This window comes from Gymnoscopelus braueri, assembly GCF_963280865.1.
Source record: "Gymnoscopelus braueri genome assembly, chromosome: 19".
Taxonomy (NCBI): domain Eukaryota; kingdom Metazoa; phylum Chordata; class Actinopteri; order Myctophiformes; family Myctophidae; genus Gymnoscopelus; species Gymnoscopelus braueri.
In genome coordinates, this window is record NC_137621.1 from 32,642,863 (window position 1) to 32,664,158 (window position 21,296).

Consider the following 21,296-nt stretch of genomic DNA (forward strand, 5'->3'; position numbering starts at 1 on the left):
AACCCTAGTGTCAACAAACAGTCTGCAAAAATAGCCAATCTACATGCTAATCCTTTAAGTACACGTACATATTAATGACTTTAGGTTATAATAGTAGTAAACAAAAAAATTTAAGACATTTCACTTCTGTACCCCCCTGGCTAGGGAATTCTAAAGACTGTCCTAGCCAGGCTGGGGATTCAAGCTGTTTAAGCCTAACCTAACATTTATACTTTGTCGCCTGACTGCGTCACTTACGGAAAAGTTATTCTGCTAGTAACTTGGTTGTACAATGAAGTATGTTTTGTCATTAGCCTGGTGATTACAAGTTCTCTGTAACCTGTTACTGTTCCAGAACGACCCAGACAAAACCAAGTGTGGCGGTGCCAAATTCCAGGGGGACAGTGTCTCTGATAATGTCTCTTTTGTGAGTATTAGACAAAACAAACAGTGCCTTGTGTTACTTAGACACACAAGTTCTTTGTACTTGATGCTACACTGCTGGTAAAGAGACACCGTGTTTCTCCAATAGGCTGCCACAGATAAGACAGTTTCTTATCATAAGTACTACTCCATCTTCCTCTCTCTCTCTCTCTCTCTCTCTCTCTCTCTCTCTCTCTCTCTCTCTCTCTCTCTCTCTCTCTCTCTCTCTCTCTCTCTCTCTCTCTCTCTCTCTCTCTCTCTCTCTCTCTCTGATTGTGTGCTCTCCCATAGGAGGTACCAGAGGCAGTGACTCCAACCACAGAGCTGGAAATGGACACCATGGACACGTTTCTTGAGAGACTGCCCCCTACTGGCAAGATGACCAAGACAGAGTCCCTCATCATTTCATCTAATAGGTAAATTATCATTTATCATTTACATATGTATCGTAAATAAAATAAAAGATATACAGCACAAAAATGTACCAGACTTATTTCCATTGTGGTCCTTGGTCTCAAGGATAAGCATTTACAACAACAATATTATTTGCAACATTGCTTGTAAAATAAACTAATAAACTAAATATACAGATCATACAAAACAATACAATACACTAAAACAAGTTTTATCCCTCCATTGCCAGTTAAATTAGTTTTTTCCTCATTTGTTCCTCCGTTGTTCCTTTGAATGAAAATGAAATTTGTTCCACACCTTCAGGGATGCAGATTAGCTATGCTAGCTCTGGTACAAAGGCTGTGTGATTCCCCTACACTAGGAAAGTAGTTGTTCAGGTACTTACTCTAGGTCGGTGCCCTCTAATTAACTATTTTGTGGACCATATCGAGCCAAGCTGCTCTACTCTGGCCTCAACTGGCAGCCAACAGAGCTCTGAAAATGGCTCCTCCCAAGTTGTCCCAACAGGATCACGGGGGCCAAGACCCATCACAACCCTAATCAGCTTATTTTGTGACACCTAGTTTGTTCTTTAGTGAAATTGACAGCCCCCCAAACAAGGATATGCTGGCATAATAAAATTGGCAATGCGCTAGGCTGTTAGCAAGGAGTCTTGTGATGGTCCCTCTCAAAGCAGCCAGGCCTTTCTAGCCAAAACCCTTCTGCAGGCATTTACTTTCCTCAGCACCTATATCGCCATTTCAGCTATCTCTAGTACCACCATGATTGCACAATGCTTCTTTAGTCTAGGCTTAGTTCCAAACAAATACACTTGGTTTTGCCTACAGAGTTAGCCAATTGCTAGCCTTAGAGAGATCCTCCCATAGTAATCTTCGGAGTATACTCAATCGTTTTTGTACAGTAAAATAGCAGTGTGATTAAGAGACTTAGGTTCTGCCTCCATCATGGTGCTGTAGCTTTTTTGTAATCCTTTTGTATGGTATTCTCTTTGTGTTAAGATTTCCCCAATTCATCTCTCCTCTCCTCTCCTCTCCTCTCCTCTCCTCTCCTCTCCTCTTCTCTGCTCTGCTCTGCTCTGCTCTGCTCCCATTGATATACTGTATTCCCTTCCACTTATATTCATAATTCTCTAATTTCATCAATCATTCTATCATTCTCCCCCTGCTCATGTCCTTACAGGCAGGAACCTAAGATACCAGGAAGGCGAGGCAGGAGTACATCGCTTAAGGAGCGTCAGCCTAGCAGGCCACTGAATGAGAGGGCCAACAGCCTGGACAACGAACGCTCCCTTGACACACGCTGCCATCTACAGGTAGAAGCAGAGAACAGCAACCTGACTCAGAGCTTTGTAGACGGTTAAATTGGCCCCACACTAGAGGATAATTTGCCCGATGTTGTATCCAATTTCCCCTCCCGACAATCACGGTGTCGTACCCCATTCAAGCCTGACCGGAACCTATTATCTGCCCCCCTCTAGTGTGTGAGGGGTTCACAGACATTACCTTATGTCACCGAATGGATCGGAGACTCCTCAATCTCAAATCTTTACTCTAAATCCTGTAGTGTGAAAGGAACAGCGATGGAATGTTGAGCAGAAGACTGCAGTAACCATTAAGAGGTTACATGAATTACATCTGGAATTACATCTATAATTCACCTGGTCAGAACTGAAATCAGCTTAAATATGAAAAATTATTCATCAAGTCAGGTTATTTACTCCTGTCCAGTATTGCATAGGGATTCGCCTCTGTTAAAACCGGTCCATTTGGTTATATTTGTACACTGTCAGAGTTACAATAAATATAAAATAAGATAAATGAACACTGAGGATTTTATTCTGTGGGTTACCTCTTGTCAGATGATTGCATAAGTCAATCTTTCATATGATCATTCACCTTAAGAGGCTTGTGTCATGTCAAGTCCGAGTAGCCTGCTGCCACTGTGACCGGTGCCCGCCGCCCGGATAAGCAGAAGATATAGATATCTGGATGGATGGATGGTATTTCAAAAGCAGCATTATTCAATCACAACCCTGATTTGATTCCTGGTTTTTGTCAGAGAAACTGCTGTAGTTTCATGTCGTACAGTACCATGACTACGATTTGATAGTGCTGCTAGCTGCTATGGGTTTCCTACAGTTACTGCACAATTTTGACTTTATTCAACATGTTGTTGGGCCAACACATAAACATGGCCATACCCTGGACTTGGTGATCACTAAAGGTTTGAATATCACTGTTGACAGTATTATTGATAAGCCCGAACTAACAGACCACTATTTATTGTGTTTTAATATGACTGTCTCTGATCTAGGGAAAAACAATACAGAATATACTATAAAAAAACGTTTTTTTAGCTCATCTGCAGCAAACGAGTTTCCTCGTCATCTGGCGTGTGTGCAGGTGCCCCCCCTACTTGATGCTCCCTCAGTGAATGATATGGTTCAACATTTTAATCTCAAATTAGAGTCAGCTCTCGACATAGTGGCTCCTATGAAAACTAAAAAGAAACTTAACTCTAGAGTAACACCCTGGATCGACGAGCACATGCGCTCACTCAAGAAAGAATGTCGTAAAGCTGAGCGAATTTGGAGAAAAAACTAACTCACTGTCCACCTAGAGATCTTTAAGAAGTCAACAGTGGCCTATAACAAAGCACTGCGCTTGGCAAGGCAGGCATATTTTTCACGCATTATCAATGACAACAAGCAAAATGCCAGAGTCTTATTCTCTACCATTGAACATCTCTTAAACCCCCCCCAGGCTTACAAGGAGTCGCTCCCTGCTTCTAAAGCTAAGTGTGATGAGTTCGCATCCTTTTTAGAAAACATTTTTTTTAGCATTCGAGCTGGTATTATGAATGCTGCTGCTAGCACTGCAAATGCGGCAAATGGTGCATGGTGCAAAAATGTAGATCCCTCCAGAGGAAGTCTAATATCATTCTGCGCAATTAATGAAGAGGAACTCCGTAAAACTATATCACAGATGACATCATCATCTTGCTCACTGGATGTAGTACCCACCCCGTTTCTCAAAGAGGTTTTAGACAGTGTTATTGGAGATATCCTAAGAATTGTAAACAGCTCTCTACTTTCAGGCGTCTTTCCAGACTCACTGAAAACGGCTGTAGTCAGGCCGCTACTCAAGAAACACAACCTTGATCCATTGGTGCTGGGTAATTATAGACCAATCTCAAATCTGCCATTTTTGGGCAAGGTCTTAGAAAAAACTATCTTTCATCAACTGGATGTGTTCCTACAGAACAATAAGGTTCATAACAAATTCCAATCTGGCTTCAGGAAAGGTCATAGTACAGAAACAGCACTTGTAAAAGTAATTAATGATCTTAGGGTGTCCGCTGACGACAAAAATGTATCTGTTCTCCTACTCCTTGACTTAACCGCTGCTTTTGATACGATTGATCACACAATTCTACTACAACGTTTGGAGTACTGGATTGGTTTGTCAGGCACAGCCTTGTCTTGGTTTCACTCTTACCTAACAGGCAGAAGCTATTTTGTCAGTCTAGCTAACTTTGACTCAGACAAACACAACATCTGTTCTGGTATTCCACAGGGCTCAATTCTGGGTCCCTTATTGTTCTCCCTGTATATACTACCGCTGGGAGAACTCATCGCCGATCACGGAGTGAACTTCCATTTCTATGCTGATGATACCCAGCTGTATCTTTCAGTAGCTCCAGACGACCCCTGCGCTCTAGACCCATTGTTGACCTGTCTGTCCAGTATAAAATGCTGGATGAGTGAGAACTTTCTTAAGCTAAATGAGGATAAAACAGAAGTTCTCATAATTGGCTCCAGTGAGCAGAGAGAATCAATAACAAGTAGACTTGGTAACCTGGCTGTAGAAAGTAACACCACAGTAAAGAACCTGGGGGTTATTATCGATTCTGAATTGAATTTCAATACACACATTAATCATGTCACCAAGATTGCTTTCTTTCATCTTAGAAATATTGCGCGAATTAGAGACTATCTGTCGTTAGTCGATGCAAAAACGCTGATCCACGCTTTTGTTTTCTCTCGGCTTGATTACTGCAACGCACTCTACTCTGGTCTGCCAAAGAAAACAACTGACAGATTACAACTTGTTCAAAATGCGGCAGCCAGAATTTTAACTAAAACTAGGATGAGAGAACATATCACTCCAGTTCTAGCTTCACTACACTGGCTCCCGGTTGTTTTTAGGATTGATTTTAAAATTATTTTAATAGTTTATAAAGCTCTAAATGGTCTGGCACCTTCCTACCTCTCTGACTGCCTAGAGAGATATGTTCCAAATCGGGCCCTCAGGTCTTCAAGTGCTGACCTGCTCGAGGTGCCTACAATGACATATAAAAAATACGGTGAAGCAGCATTCTGCTTTTACGGACCGACAGTGTGGAATAAACTCCCATTACACTTAAGACAGGCAGCCTCTGTCGATAGCTTTAAAGCACAGCTCAAGACCTATTACTTCACTCTTACTTTTAGCTGATTCTATGGTTGATTTTTAATTCCTCACTGTATTGCCTATTTTAATGTTGTTTTATGCCTTTGCTTTTATTTTATTTTATTTTATTTTTGTTTGCTTTATTGTTATATTGGTTCTAACTGTAATTGTATTCTTGCTCTGTAAAGCACTTTGAGCTGCATTTCATGTCATGAAAGGTGCTATACAAATAAAGTTTATTATTATTATTATTATTATTATTATGTACAACCCATTAACCATTCTGGGAACCCATCGCCAAATGAAAAGGAAAAACAGCGCCCTCTGTTTTTTCTCACTTGGCTCTGGGAGGAAGTCAACGTAGCACCCGTGCGCAGGGAAACCGGGGTTTTGGTCTGCCTTCAGCCTTTCACTTCCGGTGGTGCGACTATGTTTTCATTCCCACTAACAATATTTCTACACGGAACACTAACACCACTTCTCCCAGAGAACGTGGATCGTTTTGGTTATAAGCCCACTTGTTTCTATGATGAAAGAGCAAGTTAAAATGTGAATATCTTTCCGTGGTTTTGTCTGCTCCGAGGACGCTATTGTTAAATGAGTTTTGGTTTGTTTCTAGTGGGGAAGGATCGGCGGACACGTAAATCCCGCCCACTACATTTGATTGGGTAAAGCGCGGCCTGCTTCCTGATCTGAAGGCACGCCCACTTGTAGGCCAGTGCGTACGCGATATGACGAACCCCCCCGACAGATTCAAACGCAGAGCAGAATCTGTTCTTGAGAGATTACCCATTAACCAACATGCCAATACCAGAGCATCGTCAATCTAAAGTCCTCTTTCCTCTCCAGATCCCAAGGAAAACTGTGTATGACCAGCTGAACCACATCTTGGTGTCAGACGACCACCTCCCTGACAGCATCATCCTCATCAACACCTCAGACTGGCAGGGCCAGGTGAGGAATAAGAGCCAAAAAATAAATTGGGCCCGAGAGCAGCCTAGATTGAGATTTGAGAGATATTGACACATTTTATCATTTGGTGTAAATTCCATATATCCAATACCTCTCCTCTCCTGCCCTCCCCTCAGTACCTCTCGGACATCCTTCAGAACCATCATCTTCCAGTGGTTTGTACCTGCACCACAGCGGACATCCAGGCTGCTTTCATCACCATCGTGTCGCGCATCCAGAGATTGTAAGTCAGATTCTCACAAAAGAGAACAAGTTACACTTTGCTTGTTATTCTCTGCATTTCCCTTTACAGATGTAGAAACACATACTCCCTGTGCTATACCAAGGCATATAATATGTATAATATCCAATATTAGTTGGATATCTATACATATGCATTGCCTATTGTCCATAATATGTCTTATGTCTTATGACTGTTTTATTTAGTTGGTGTGCATTTATAATACTCTCTGTGCTATCGTGAATGCATCTAAATATCTATTAAGTGTACATGTGTATCTGGCTATTTGCTTTTATTTTACTTAGAGTAATTGTACTGTGTGTGAGGTCCTGTCCTTGTGCCATGCACGTCAGGATGTACAAAGAAACTCTGTAATTTATCAATACAGTATGTCTGCAAAGTCACCAAAGAGTTTCCTGTATAGTATATTCCCTTTACCTGGTGATTCAAGTGCTTGACGTTCTTTGTTTTCTCTCCCTAGTTGTAATTGTAACTCCCAGACGCCTATACCAATAAAGATAGCTGTGGCTGGGGCTCAGCACTACCTCAGTGCCGTCTTAAGGCTGTTTGTGGACCATCTCTCTCATAAGACGCCTGACTGGCTGGGCTACATGAGGTTCCTTGTCATCCCTCTAGGTTAGTTGTAGCATGAAACAAATAGTCAGGTGTAAAACTTCTATCTCCATATTTACTTTGTTATGCCCAACTTTGTCATACAGACAGTTTTACGGCCTCCATTAAACTCAATCATCATTAACTATAAACAAACCAATGGCTTGAAAAGATGGAGGACCTTGACATAATAGGACACCACACAAAACAGGGGTTCTTTATTTCTTACCCACATGATGAAAACTAACAAGATGAATCAACCTCAGGAGATGAAAATGAAGGAGGGGGGGCTAGCCCAACCCCTATAGGGCTGTCAAAACTAGCCCTAATTAAACTAAAATCTACCGAACAAGACAGGACTACCGAGCATTCCCAGGCCAAACTAAAATAACCTAAAACAAAACAGAGAAAAGGGAAAAGGCTCTCTTAAGCCTAATTGTTGTGGGCTGTGGCACTGGCTATGTCTGTGTACTGAACAGCTTTTAAAACAGTTGTTAGGTCGGGGCTTCAACAATCAGAGATGGGCTGCAGGTGTGCCAGCCTGGTGGCACAGCCACATACAGTAGATGATGTCATGGCCTCGTGCAGCAGACAGTGTCGTGCAAAAATAGCTAAAATAGCTGATCTACCAAGCGTTGTGAGCTTGTAGATCTATTTTTTGCTATATTTGAAATATTTTGAAAGTGAAATTAAGTCTGTGCCGGTTTCTATGAATATTTAACCAATGAAAAGTAATATAACAATAGCTTGTGACTATGTAATAACTACATGGGATCCATTGAAACACAAGTAGTTTTTCTCCATTTCCTAAAAATTTACTTTTTTGGACATACAAGGTTTCTGTCTGACAGTAATTAAATATTACTTAGATATTATTGACTTCACTATCTGCTATATCCTTGCTCAGTATATGTGAAGTTGATCAAATACAACAGCTAAAACAACATCTGATTAGATTGTATGTCTCTCCTGGACTGCATTCAGGAGTCCATCCAGTCTCTAAATATCTGGGCACCATTGACTATCGCTACAACAGCTTATTCCAGGATGCAGCATGGAGGGACTTGTTTCACAAACCCGAGGCCCCTGTCGTGGGTAGGACACACTATGAATGTTTGATTAGAAATAGCGAAGTATTCATTGTGCAGATTATTATTTGTCTAGATATTACAGTTATATTTACTGTTCATTCTTTTAATGCTGTGCACTCATGAAAGAAATTTAGATTTACATACTGTCATATTTTACATTTCTATATTAGATTTGTATTTCTTTTATATTTATATTTTTATATATCTCTCTCTCTACCAATATGCAGTATATGTATATGTAAATGATATATGCTTTATATATATGCTGTATATCATACACATTATATATTTGAGGAATAGAGCAAAAGAGGGACACTGTTACGTAGATAATTAAAGCTTAGCTGTGATCTTATTTACCGTAAGACACAACTTTGAGTGTTCTATCACTTTTATACTACACTGAGATATCAAGTTTCAATGAGCAGATAATTAATGCATTATAAATAATATGTGTGCACGCGTGCGCACGCGTGCGCACGCACGTACGCACGCACGCACGCACGCACGCACGCACGCACGCACGCACACACACACACACACACACACACTAAGCAGGAGAAGAATAGCAATTGTTCTGTTCTATACAGCACAGGAGGACCCAGATGTGGTTTCTAGGGTAACGCAGTACATGGTGGGGGCGAATGGAGCCCACCAGCTCCCCATCGCTGAGGCCATGCTCACTTACAAACACAAGAGGTAGGTTGATGTACAATTGTCTCTCTTGCCAATCGCAGAGTCCATTGTATTTTATGACACAGTGATTCTCAAACCGTTTCGTGTCAAGGACCCCCAAATTAGTATGTACTGTATTCGGCCATGGACCCCCCATCTGAAAATATGTTGTGCCAGGGACCACCATACAAGATTTGTGTTGTTAAAATGTTTCAAAAATATTCCAAATCTTAAATTTCATTCGAGATTGTTTTAGAAAAAGGTAGATCTACAAGATGTATATAGGGTTAAAGTGGTTGAACTGATTTTGATGCTATATTAACACATTTTGCTGGGGAACCCCCTCTTGTGACCCCTGGGGGTTCCTGGACCCCACTTTGAGAACCACTGTACAGATTCAGAACCATACTCAGTAATTATGACTTAACACAGAAATGGGGAAGTGGGGTATGTTTTTTGGGGGGGCCTACTTTTGAGGATTTGTCTAACAAATGCTCTTAATGCTGAGCCTATGTTTGTTTGGTTGGTTTGTACTTTCAAAAGGGGGTTGAAAATATTCAGGTACACCCAAAATACACTTTGAAGTGTTGTTTACCTTCGTGTCACTCGGCAACCCCACTGAGACCTTGGTGTTAATGAACCCACAAGGGATAGGTGTGTCTAAAACTGAAAACACATTTCATGGGTACGATATACTGTACACAACCCCCCTTTTGAAAGGAACAAAACAAAACAAAAGCGAGCTGAAAATGTCATGTCACTAATGACGCTGAACTTTTACTAGTGTCTGAGTTTGTGTGTGGGGGTTAATATCTGATATGTGATGTGAGTCTTGTCCTCTAAACATCACTGTCTTCTCCATCACTGTGTGCGTGAATAACATGTTTTCCTTTTTTGTGTTTATTTTCTTTTTTCTTTTCTTTTCTTTGAAGGAAAAAGAGCTTTCATTTTGATTTTGCAGTAAGGTATTGTGGTCTGCTTCAGTCTGTTTGTCTTCCTCCTATCTGGTGATTCATGCGCTTTTCTGTGTTGGACCCCCCCCTCCACCCCCCTTTCTATGTGTGTCTGTTACTTGTGCTGCAGCTCGCCACTTTAACAGTTTCCAAGTCTCACACACACACACACACACACACGCACACGCACACGCGCACACACACACACACACACACACACACACACACACGCCTATAAACACATATTGCTTGTGCACCCCACACACAAAGTCTTCCTATTAACAAGGGATAATATCTAACTCTGACCCCTAGCCCGTGGTGGTGATTTTTTTTCACAAGGCTGGAAACACTTATTATTGATATTACTGAGCACCCAAACACTAATGAAGCATGAGATGCAAACCTTGCTACAGTATATAAAAAAAAGTATGCAGGATATTTTTTAACCAAGTCTTACGTAATTGTGTGATAGAAATATCTCTGAAGGCATTTTATAAATAGGTTTTGTTTCCTACGTTTTAATGACATTCATGGAAGACTTTGTATAACAAGTAAAGATATTATAGTTTAGAGTAGGGCTGCAACTGTTGATTATTTTCTTAGCGATTATTCGATTGATTGTCTTTTTGATTAATTGAATAATCGAGAAGCGCACTTTTTTATATTTAATGTTTATTTTGTATATGTTTAAATAGATGTGAAAGACGTGTCCCTCGGCCCTAGCCTCCCTAGGTTGGCAGAGGGAAGGTAGTGCCCAGGATTACATAGACAATTGGCACTGGGTGTAAAAAATTACAAAAAAATTACAAAATCGTGGGATAAAAAATTAAGAAAAAAGAAAAAATAGAGACGTGAAAGAAGTCTGATTAACCACTTAAGACCTCTTTTATACTTCGTCATGCAGTACTATGGTGTCGCACAAGCTCACATCGATGTGCTGGGAGCTTGTAGATTAGCTATATTTGAAATTAAATGTCAATTTTTTTATCGGTTCAATTGATTAGTTCAATTAGCACCCCTAGTTTAGAGGTTTATTTCCTTCAACAAGAAAGGAAATTATTCAGGTGCAGTCACAATGCTACCAGACTAATATTTTTTTACAGTAGGAGTGAACCTCCAACCTGTTGTTGATCAGAGTGAACAAACTCTGCAAACAAACCTAAAATATACCCACATTCTGGAGCTGGAGTTATTTTTCCGCTCCATGTAATTATGAAGTCACGGTTGAACAAAGAGTGCTGATAAGGTGGCAGGATGCCAGTTACAGTACAATGAACCCTCTCCTCCCTCCTCTGGATTCTCTCTGCTCTTTCCTAATCCCTACTTCATCCCTGTTTGTGACCCTCAACACGCTTTGGGCCATTCATGTCTGTCTGCTATTGTCTCATAAAGACCGATAAATATATACACAGTATTAAAAAGATTGACGATGAAAGGTTTCTTCTGGCATAATAGGTCCATTTGAATATGGATGGAGAAGATTCTTGTCCCATCTTCAGTGTGTACAGTACACAAACCAGGAAGTATATATACATGCTTAGTCTGCTTAAGGTTAGAGGTCAACTAAGTTGACTTGAGTATGTGCTGGTGTTAACGTCACATTAATCATCATTTGAATTTATTTATAGTAAGTCTCTTTCAATCCTCACAGTTTTGATGAAAACTATAATTATGCAGCACTTTTCTTAAAGGAGAATTCCGGACAAATTAAGTGTTATCTTTGATGTCTCGTTACTCACCTACCGATGTGAAAAGTAGCGTTCTTTTTTTTCATATATTCCCCTGTCGTCATTTTTTAAACACCCTCCGTTGTTATAATGGGAGCCGCTGGGTTAGTGAAGTTCGTCTATTATAACCGACGCAAAGTTGTTTTTTTCACTACTAGTATTCATAGTAGAGTCTCATGATAGTCAAACATGCGTTGAAACTATCTGCGAGGCTGCCGTCAATGGCGAACGATTTAACACTGGTTGCTTGTTTCCAGATTCTGGCAACACGAGTTGCCAGGTTCTGGAAGAAACAAGCAACCAGTGTTAAATCGTTCGCCATTAACGGCAGGCTCGCAGGAATTTTCAGCGCATGTTTGACTATCATGAGACTCTACAATGAATCGTAGTAGAGAAAAAAATAACATTGCATCGGTTATAATAGACGAACTTCACTAACCCAGCGGCTCCCATTATAACAACGGAGGGTGTTTAAAAAATGACGACAGGGGAATATATGAAAAAAAAGAACGCTACTTTTCACATCGGTAGGTGAGTAACGAGACATCAAAGATAACACTTAATTTGTCCGGAATTCTCCTTTAACAAGTGTGTTGAGTGCTATAAAATTAAAAGGAGCAATGTAAACACATTAATCAGCTGTAATACTGCTGCTGGCTATACTAAAGTCCTCAGCTGAGCACAAATAGCAAGAGCGACATTACATACTGACACCAACCCATCCATAAATATTGATAATACTTTCAGCACTGTTTGCTTGATGGTCTGTCTAAAAGCCTTATTCAGTGGGTTCCAGAATGTATAGTTCTAGAACTACATTTTAAACTCAGCCTGGAAAATGCATGCATTTCGTATTGTCCAGAGTTCCACTGTCAATTTTTACATGGACTGAACCCGCATGTATTAGTGTGCTTTACGATTACATCGCACATTTGAACAAAGACATCGAACAGAAATGATGTTCCACAAAGATCACATGCTGAGTCATGAGCCATTCTTGCGAGTTGAGATGAACGTGCATCAAATACATACCCGGCAGACATTTGGCTGTTTCTCCCTCTGGCTGCCCTGACAGTGATTTTGGCAGGGTTTGTGTTGTGTTGTGTGTGAGTAAAAAAAAAAAAAAAGAACCCTGGCCTGGATTGCATACTGTACCTACTGTAGAGACTGTCTTCTCTCTCATTCTTTCTTCCTCTCTCTCTCTCTCTCTCTCTCTCTGTAGTCTCTCTGTTTCTTCCCTGGGGGGGCGATGGCAGGTTTCTTCAAGGCAAGAGCACCAACCTTTTACCGCCATCAAGTCATCAAGTTTTGACATAATGTCAGATGAGCCTAGATGATAGTTCCATTCAGGCTATTTTTCTGGTGCCTATCAGGAAAATAGTTCAGTGAGTGCTTTATAGATGTACTGTAGTGATGCACTACCAATCTCAGGTAGTGCATGGAACCAGGAATAGTACTGTAGGTTGCTGCTCTTCCTTCTCACCCGCTCTGTCCTATCACGTACCTCCTGGTTGAACTTACATATGCAGCTTCTCTTTAGCCGTTCCCCTTATCTGACGGACATGCTGTCTCCTGAATGCTGTTCAGTTGGACTTGTTTGGTGAATTGGTTTTGGTCCCTGCAGTGGTGGGATAGCTTTGGGATTGGCTATCTATTAGCTTGCATGCCTTGCTTTTTGCTTGTCTGTAGTGGTGGGGAGTGAATGAAAGGGGGGGGGGGGGTGATTTTAGATATCATTCTTTAACAGGGGTTCTCAAGCCAGGCCTGGCATCAAATGAAGCATGCTCTGTCCACCGTGTTTGAATGTTGTAATCATGTAGTGTTCATTTTCCACTATTCACATACTGGAAAAGAAAGTAGTCCAGATGTCAAATTTACTAACCATAGATCCTAGTACTACTAACTTTAGATGCTGTTGATGTTTCTGTGCATTACAATCTTTTACTTTGCAGAAATTAGTAGCTTTAGAAACGCTTCTGGGACATAGTGCTTTTTGGCCACATTTGGTCAGTTAAAACACTTTCCAATTCTCTTCCATTTCAAGACATATTTTTCCTCTTCTTGCCTCCTTTATCTCCTGTATTGCCTGTTTGGGCTCCTCTGCCTCTCCACAGCCCAGATGAGGACTCGTGTCAGAAATTCATTCCTTTCATTGGGGTAAGTCACTACTAATTTCTCTGCCTAGAATACCTAGATGGAGTCATATTGGTGCCATTTGCATGTAAGGCCTTTTGCATAAGTGGGATTTAGTACAAATGTTACTGAATCTGTTTATGCTAATCCTTTCACTCTACTTATGAATTCTACAGATGGTGAAAGTTGGCATTGTGGAACAGACATCTGCAACGTCAGGCAAGCCATAAATACACTTTTTCAATGGGTGGTTGCTGTTAGGGGTAGAGATAAATATCCATCATAAAAAAATATGTTTTATGCATAATAATTGCATGCCATTCTCTGCCCCTAGAATGTGGGCCAAATGCAAAGGTGTGGGATCGAGTCCGGCTCATGATCCATGTTGCATGTCATCTCTTTATCATCGACCTTCACCTTTCCATCTCTCCCCACTGCACTATTTAATTAAGCAGAAATATAACAAAAATACTAAAAAGACAGAAAATGAACTTTGCGGTAACACTAACTATGCATCCCTTATAATCATACTTACATTATGATAAATTATAATCTACTTAACTCATAAATACTCATAATGCTTTATAATAATAATCATAACACACTATAAAGCATTTTATAATGGCTTATAAGGGTAAGGATTATAATACTTATTGTTGGACACTCACAGACATTTTGGTAAAGATGTGGTGTACTATAATTCTCATAGTTTAATACATTATGCTGTATTATAATCACTGTTATATTGCATTATAGTGTGAATACAGTAATTCAATTTAAGTGGTCATTGGGTGCTTTAAGTAAAGTAATGACATTCCTCAAGGTGTAGGCTGTTTTTCTTCATACTGTACTGATACAAAATTCTTCCCACTTTATTTAAAGCACACAATAACCAATGATTATAGTAAACTATAATCACACTATAATGCATTATAACAGTGATTATAATGCATTATTATATTATTATAATGTAGTAGCCTACATCTATGAGAATTATAATACATCTGCTGTGAAATTCGCAAACTGGCGTGACAGTTAAACCCACTCCTCTGTAATAATAAAGTAATCTGCGATTATGAACGCTTCAGTTGCCAAATGTTAATATTTCGGAGGCCTGTAATTTGTATAGTCTGGGTTTGTGAAACACTGAGCAATGAACATCGTTCATTTTTCTCCTACTCTCTCGTTACATATAGTCTGCTGGAATGAAGCCTCTACGCTCTTCTGTCCTTCAGGGGACTCTGACGACGCCGCTCCCATGGGGTCAGGACTCCTTTCCTCCACTCCTCCGCAAGTGTCTCCTGCTCTCAAGGAAGCATCGCCCACACCTCCCTCCTCTCCCTCCGTCACCACTGGTTTCTGTTACAGGTATATCATGGCGGTCTGTTCAAGGACTTTCCCTGCTCCAAGGAAAGATAATAAACATGAGCCATTGATATTGGTCAGCAATTCTTCTTTTAAGGGAACTGTCGGTCTTCTATCACTATTTGCTATTTTTTTAATGTATTGAGCTGTAGCAAAGTGTGAAAGGTGGCACAAAGATTACAGGGCATAGTGACATACAGACGAGATGGCTCCTGGTGGGATTTGATCCTATGACAATCAGGGATGCATGTGTTTCCACAGCCTGGGAAAGCATTTGTGTCAGTTTAGATTTTTTGCATTGGCTATTCAAAAATAGCAGATATACAAGCTTGTACTGCTATTTTTGAACATTATTGAAAAATCTTGAAAGTGTTCACAGCATTGGTGGTACATTGTACATAAACACAATTTTCCTGTTAATAGCTTTAGTGTTTGTTTGCATTTTGTCCAAGGTTATTGGAATGTTATTCAACTTACTTGAAGAATAATGTATATATTAGCTAAACATACAATAATTGCGTCGTTATACAGTAGGTGGTGGTGTGATAATTGTTTGTGTGTATAAATGTGTTAAGCTCTCTATATTCCAGTAGCCATAGAGGGTTTGTTCAGTAACAGGGGTCTCACCATCCAGTTTTTTAGTAGAGAGAGAACTCATACAGGATACAGCAGTGGTTCCCAACTTTTTTCCTTGGACCCACTTCTTACATCTGATAAAGCTGAAGCCAGCCACACGTGCATTCACGCACGCACATACACACTTGTTTTTCCACACAGTTTTACTACTTAAGCCCTATACTTTATAGGACGAACATCAAAAATAGCTGATCTATAAGCTCACAACACGTTGCAATGTGACACATTGTGCACTTTTGCTGTTTAAAAAAAGAACTTTTTGAAACATTGTTTTACGATGTTAGTGTGCTTGACAATGATGTTTCATGTGGGAGTTATTTATGATTTTGTGCAACGTGTTTCAAATGTTGAACTAACTCCAAAACAGACCTGGTCTCATGTCTAGATTTGGTAAAAATCAGGAGAGAGATTATTTATTTTTACCTAAAAATGTATTTTCTGTTTACTGACGTTCAGGCATTACCGCCCAGTCACTTTGTTATGAAACTGCAGAAGGATAGAGAGTCATGCCTGATGCGCAAATATAGCAATCGATTGCAAATGCTAAATTTGAACAGGCATTTCTCATGTCCTGTGAAATTCTGTACGCCTATGCCTCTCATGAGGAACACATTTGCCTCACAGACTTTAAAGTTCCGCCTACTTACATTTTCTGCCATTGTGATTTATTGTTTTTTTTAACTCTTAAATCCCTACTTCTAAGATTTGTTTTAGTAATCCTCCTTGAGTCAATTAAAATGGTAGGGTGTGTGGCTTTTTCAAGCTGATTGGCCTCATGGTGGTGCTATAACAATGATTATCTCCGCCAGGAGGCCGGAACAGCCAAAGCTGAGGGATTATGTTTGATCCTGTGAGTCTGTCTGTCTGCCTGCCTGCCTGTCCGTCCGTCCGTCTGTCTGTCTGTCTGTCTGTCTGCCTGTCCGTCCGTTTGTCTATCTGTGAACAGCTCCGGTACCATTGGACAGATCGGCGTAAAACTTTGCACTCACACTCCCAGTAGGCCAAGGAAGAACTTCTGCCCCTCCTGTCTTAAAAAGGGGGGTGTTATACTGTAGCAATCAAATCAAAGCAAATTTGAACGGGCATATCTCATGCCAATCAGACATGTTAGAAGGGCACCTCTAATGACCATGGATAGATAGGAAGCTGATTTGCCACATGCAGTGTTGTGGTCACTGCTTTCCCCTTGGTATAACAGCTATATAGCTTACAGCTATATTTCTTTATTGAGACAGTAGGAAGGCAGAAAGAAACAAAGCAAGGGAGACACGAGAAACAGTTCTGGCAGAATTTGATCTCAGGCCAGCATTGTTATTTTTGGTTCCTGATTACCATACCATGAATTTGAATATACAAACAATTTAATTCAGTATTGGTATTCCATAGTTGGAGCTCAACATTTCGCAGGCCAAAAAGCTTCTGTTTACAGACATGTCAGTGATGCTGATATTTGTGACAGTCAGTCAGCGGTAACGTATCTCTTCTCACCCTGTGTTTTCCTGAAGTTCTGGTGGACATCAGGGGGAGCTGATGGGACTGCAGGTGGACTACTGGGTGGCTCCGACGGACAGGAAGAGAGACATGGAAAAGCGAGATACTTCCTCTAAGAACAGCCTGAAGTGCACGTTCCGCTCGCTGCAGGTCAGCCGGCTGCCCGTGGGGGGTGCAGAGCTGAGCACCCAGCCTACCATGTCCATGACTGTGGTGACCAAGGAGAAGAACAAAAAGGGTAAGATGCAATGACTATTCTGCAGCTTTTGGTCTTAAAGTGGTCTGATGCAAATATACTTGGCTACTAATGACTAATCAACCAAATAATGAAAATGACATGGAAACAAGTGCTACAGCCAAGGCTATTCCCAAGCCTTGGCTGTAACACTTGTTTCCATGTCATTTTCATTATTTGGTTGACACTAGACTTCTGGGCTTCATGCAGGACTACCATGTCACTTAACAACTGGTATCTCTGTTGTTCCCTCAACACCAGTCATGTTCCTGCCAAAAAAGAGTAAAGACAAGGAGGTGGAGTCTAAGAGCCAAGTGATCGAGGGCATTAGCCGGCTCATCTGTACTGCCAAGCACCAGCAGACCATGCTGAGAGGTAATGATGTTTCCTTTGTCCTGTCTCACTCTCTGTTTTAATAATGAGTGGTCTGTTCTGATCGGAATGGTGCAGGAGAGGCAAAGAAATAAACAAAAGGCCTGGCAGAATGTGGCCGTATCTAATTTTCACTGAAATCCCATGTGACCTTTGTACAAATTCAGGGCAAAACAAAAGACTGGGCATCAGGTACTGTAGATATAGTCATCCAACCCCCATACAATACCAACTATTATAACATACGGTAATGAAATATTGAATATTACATTGAGTTGCTGGTAATGTTCAAGGTAGGATTGTGCTGATGTACAGTAAAAATCTGCTAAAATTCCTAAACTGTAATTGCTTATGTTAACATATTCAATTTACAGTGCAATATGATGTCAATTTAAAGTGATGCCTGTACTATGCCCTCTCCCTCCCACAGTGTTGATCGACGGTGTGGAATGGAATGACGTCAAGTTTTTCCAGTTGGCTGCTCAGTGGTCCTCACACGTCAAACACTTCCCTATAGGGATTTTTGGACATTCAAAAGGCCCATACTAGTGTCCTGTAAGAGACTGCAGCCCTTGAGGACAGCCTCCCCTGTCTGTCCACTCCCTTCCCCACCCCTTGTGCCAACACCGTTTAACCCACCCCTTCCCTCTCTGCACACATTCATCCTACTGTCTTAATTTAAAGCTCCCATGCTTTTCTCGTCTTGTACATCTATTCTATCTGATGATGATAATGATGATGATTATCTTTTTTGCGGTTTTTATTTTTATTTTCTATTTATGTAAAAACTTCTCGAGGCAAGGCTGTCATGGGAAGATTTCATTACTTGGCTTTTTAAAAAAGAAATATATCTATATATCCTGCTGATGTTTTATAGAATTTTGCGAAAAAAAAGAAAAAAAAAAGGAATCCTAATAAAATAATAATTAGAAAAGAATAAATTAACATCTAACATTAACGAGTGCCCAAGCTTTCCCTTCCCCATTGTCAATGATAAGAAAAGATGTATTTGGTGAAGTTGGTTTTAAGCTCTTTGCCCGCACAATTTATCAAGATTATTTCATGGGGAAAATGACGACAACCAAAGCCTTGGAATGATGGACACTGTGGGAAGAGATGGTCACCTTCTTGTCTTGAACCTCTAGAGCTGGGACTTGGATTCTCAACTCCAGGAACTGTTAACAACTCCAGACTCCTCAAGCCTGATTTATACTTCGTCACAGAACGGTGTCGTTTGCCCAAAATAGCCGACCTACAAGCCCACAACGCGCCGTTCTCGTTGTGAGCTCTCGTTGTGAGCTTGTAGGTCGGCTATTTTTGGCACGCGACATTGTCGTGCGACAGAGCATAAATTTGTTTTCACTCTCTCTACCCTAAAGAATAGAAGGGAGAAAAAAAAGGTTTCTGACCGTTGACCCTTATTAGACTCTGCACTCAATGAAAGAAGACTGAAATGTGCAATAGACTGAAAGCTATGTGAATGACACTCGGAAACGGACCCTGTAAACAACCCTGCACTGTTCATACATCACATATCGCTCTCTTTTAATGTGCTTAAAACTTCTTCTTTATCCTTATTTGTCCTCTTAATCTCTGAAATTGCACCCTTGTACCTGATATTTGAAGAGTTTTGCTCCAAAATGTGGAATCCACCATATGAAAAACAAAGAAATTGCATCTGTTCTTACATGATTAATAGTAGCCCTAGAATGGTTGTGATATTACATACGTTTCATGCATTCCATATACAGTTCACAGCCTATAGATCACTCCATCCCATGCCCGGTTGCAGACTCATCGCGGCAGCATTAAAGGTTATAGTGGTCCGTGTGTACTTGCCCAATAATTTATTGCTGCGACTTGGGGTCAGCTATTGTCCTTTAGTTTCATATCCATTTGAAAGTTCTGGCTGACAAAAGGGACCATATTCTCCCATCCGACTGGGCCCGAAATGATTGCTGGAGAATGTGGTCTGTGTGCAGCTTGTGGAAAAGTGTATATATAAAACACATGTTTTCTGCCAGAACTTTCAAATTGATATGAAACTAGAGGACAATAGCTGACCCCAATCGCAGCAATGAATTATTAGGTGAGTACACACAGAGCGCTACAACTTTTAATGCCGCCGCGATGAGTATGCTACCCGGGAGGGCATGGCATTGATTTATGGCTGTGTATATGGAATACATGAAATTCATGAAAATTCAATTAAAAACATGAAAAAAATGCATGTGACCATTGACAAAGTTTTAAGGACTGGATTTGTTATAGTATTGAAATATCAAAATGTAACTAAACCCCTTTGGGTTTTTCTTTAAAATGGACATTTTGGAATCAAACTCTTCAATTCTCGATGCTCACACTCCACTCAACACACTCCAAATGTTTTGCAGACAGCAAATGGTACTTTCTTGACATAGGAATACCCATCAACCGCAGCTGTCAGTTATTACCTGTCTGGTATTATAGTTGACTTCATTATGTAGAAGTGAATGTATTGAAGGTACCTTAATGTAAAGCACTTTTTAAATGTTTGTCCATTTAGAGTAGTATTTTAAAACTTGCCCCAATACCCCAATGTTAATAGCTGCAGTTCAGAGGCACATAGAATTGACACTGCTATCTGACATATTCTTAAGATGAACAACACCACAATTTGTTAACATAGTTCATTTGCAATCCAAACCCATTCATCTGTATAATTTGTGTATTGTGTAATATAATTTAATGCTCAATCTGAAAGGCCCAAATTGGACTACTTAGATTTTATTTTAATTTAACGTTAGACTAGAATGTATAGAAATGTGACTTGAAATGTGGTTTTAAGCTGTAACGGTAGAGGTTTATTCCATCTTTAGTTGATCCTTTTGCATAAAACAAACACAAAACAAGTGTTTGGGTCAATTAAATATTTCATTTTTTTCCAGTAGTGGTTTCATTCTAGCCATTGCCAATATCTTGACAAGTGCCTAAATTGCCCAATTTTGGCTAATCAATATAGCTCTTTCCCTGGCTTACATGGTGCTGAGTCTATATTGTAGCCAATTTGTTATTCTCTTCTTTGTAATCACAAAAGAAAGATCTGGTTTAAGACCTAACCATCCACACTTTGCTCCAAGGACCCTGCCACTGAGAGAGGGAGAAAAATAATGCTCTGCACAATTGGCTCTCAAAATTGGGTATAAATGAATTTACCCAACAATAAAGCCCCTTCATATTTAACAAACAATTGCTCATAAAAAGACATTTAGGTGATTTTTCTTTCTTTTCATATTATTTTGGAAAGGCTTGTTGAGACCGAGAGTTCCCTTAAGACTACCACTGTAATCCCAAAATTGGGAATAATAAAACTACTATACACACTAAATGTATTGTTTGTCGTGTCATCATTACATTTGTTAAATCGAGAAATTGTAGCAATAGGAGTTACGTGTCTTCAAACTGAATATAGTAAAATACTTCATTTGTGTGTGTCTACCTCTGGTTCTCAAGTTGGGGTCCGGGGTCCAACTCCGAAAGTGTACAAATGGAACAAAATGGACGGGTCGAT

General features: G+C 40.2%; 1 protein-coding gene across 13 annotated transcripts in view; it reads left to right on the top strand.

Moving 5' to 3' along the window:
- pacs2 (phosphofurin acidic cluster sorting protein 2) overlaps nt 1-21,106 on the top strand; it is a 78,595-nt gene extending 57,489 nt beyond the window's left edge. For 8 of the 13 annotated variants that reach the window (XM_080415090.1, XM_080415097.1, XM_080415096.1 and 5 more), the window contains 15 exons: nt 335-406; nt 694-818; nt 1,996-2,128; nt 6,117-6,221; nt 6,356-6,462; nt 6,941-7,095; nt 8,056-8,166; nt 8,750-8,858; nt 9,767-9,799; nt 13,629-13,671; nt 13,824-13,866; nt 14,844-15,015; nt 17,154-17,377; nt 17,636-17,749; nt 18,177-21,106. In XM_080415090.1, the coding sequence (XP_080271216.1) occupies nt 335-406; nt 694-818; nt 1,996-2,128; nt 6,117-6,221; nt 6,356-6,462; nt 6,941-7,095; nt 8,056-8,166; nt 8,750-8,858; nt 9,767-9,799; nt 13,629-13,671; nt 13,824-13,866; nt 14,844-15,015; nt 17,154-17,377; nt 17,636-17,749; nt 18,177-18,295 (1,665 nt within the window). In that variant the 3' untranslated portion in view covers nt 18,296-21,106. The remainder of the gene's footprint in view (nt 1-334; nt 407-693; nt 819-1,995; nt 2,129-6,116; nt 6,222-6,355; nt 6,463-6,940; nt 7,096-8,055; nt 8,167-8,749; nt 8,859-9,766; nt 9,800-13,628; nt 13,672-13,823; nt 13,867-14,843; nt 15,016-17,153; nt 17,378-17,635; nt 17,750-18,176) is intronic. The other 5 variants (XM_080415102.1, XM_080415093.1, XM_080415092.1 and 2 more) reach the window with 3 other exon arrangements.
- Nucleotides 21,107-21,296: the final 190 nt, after the last annotated feature.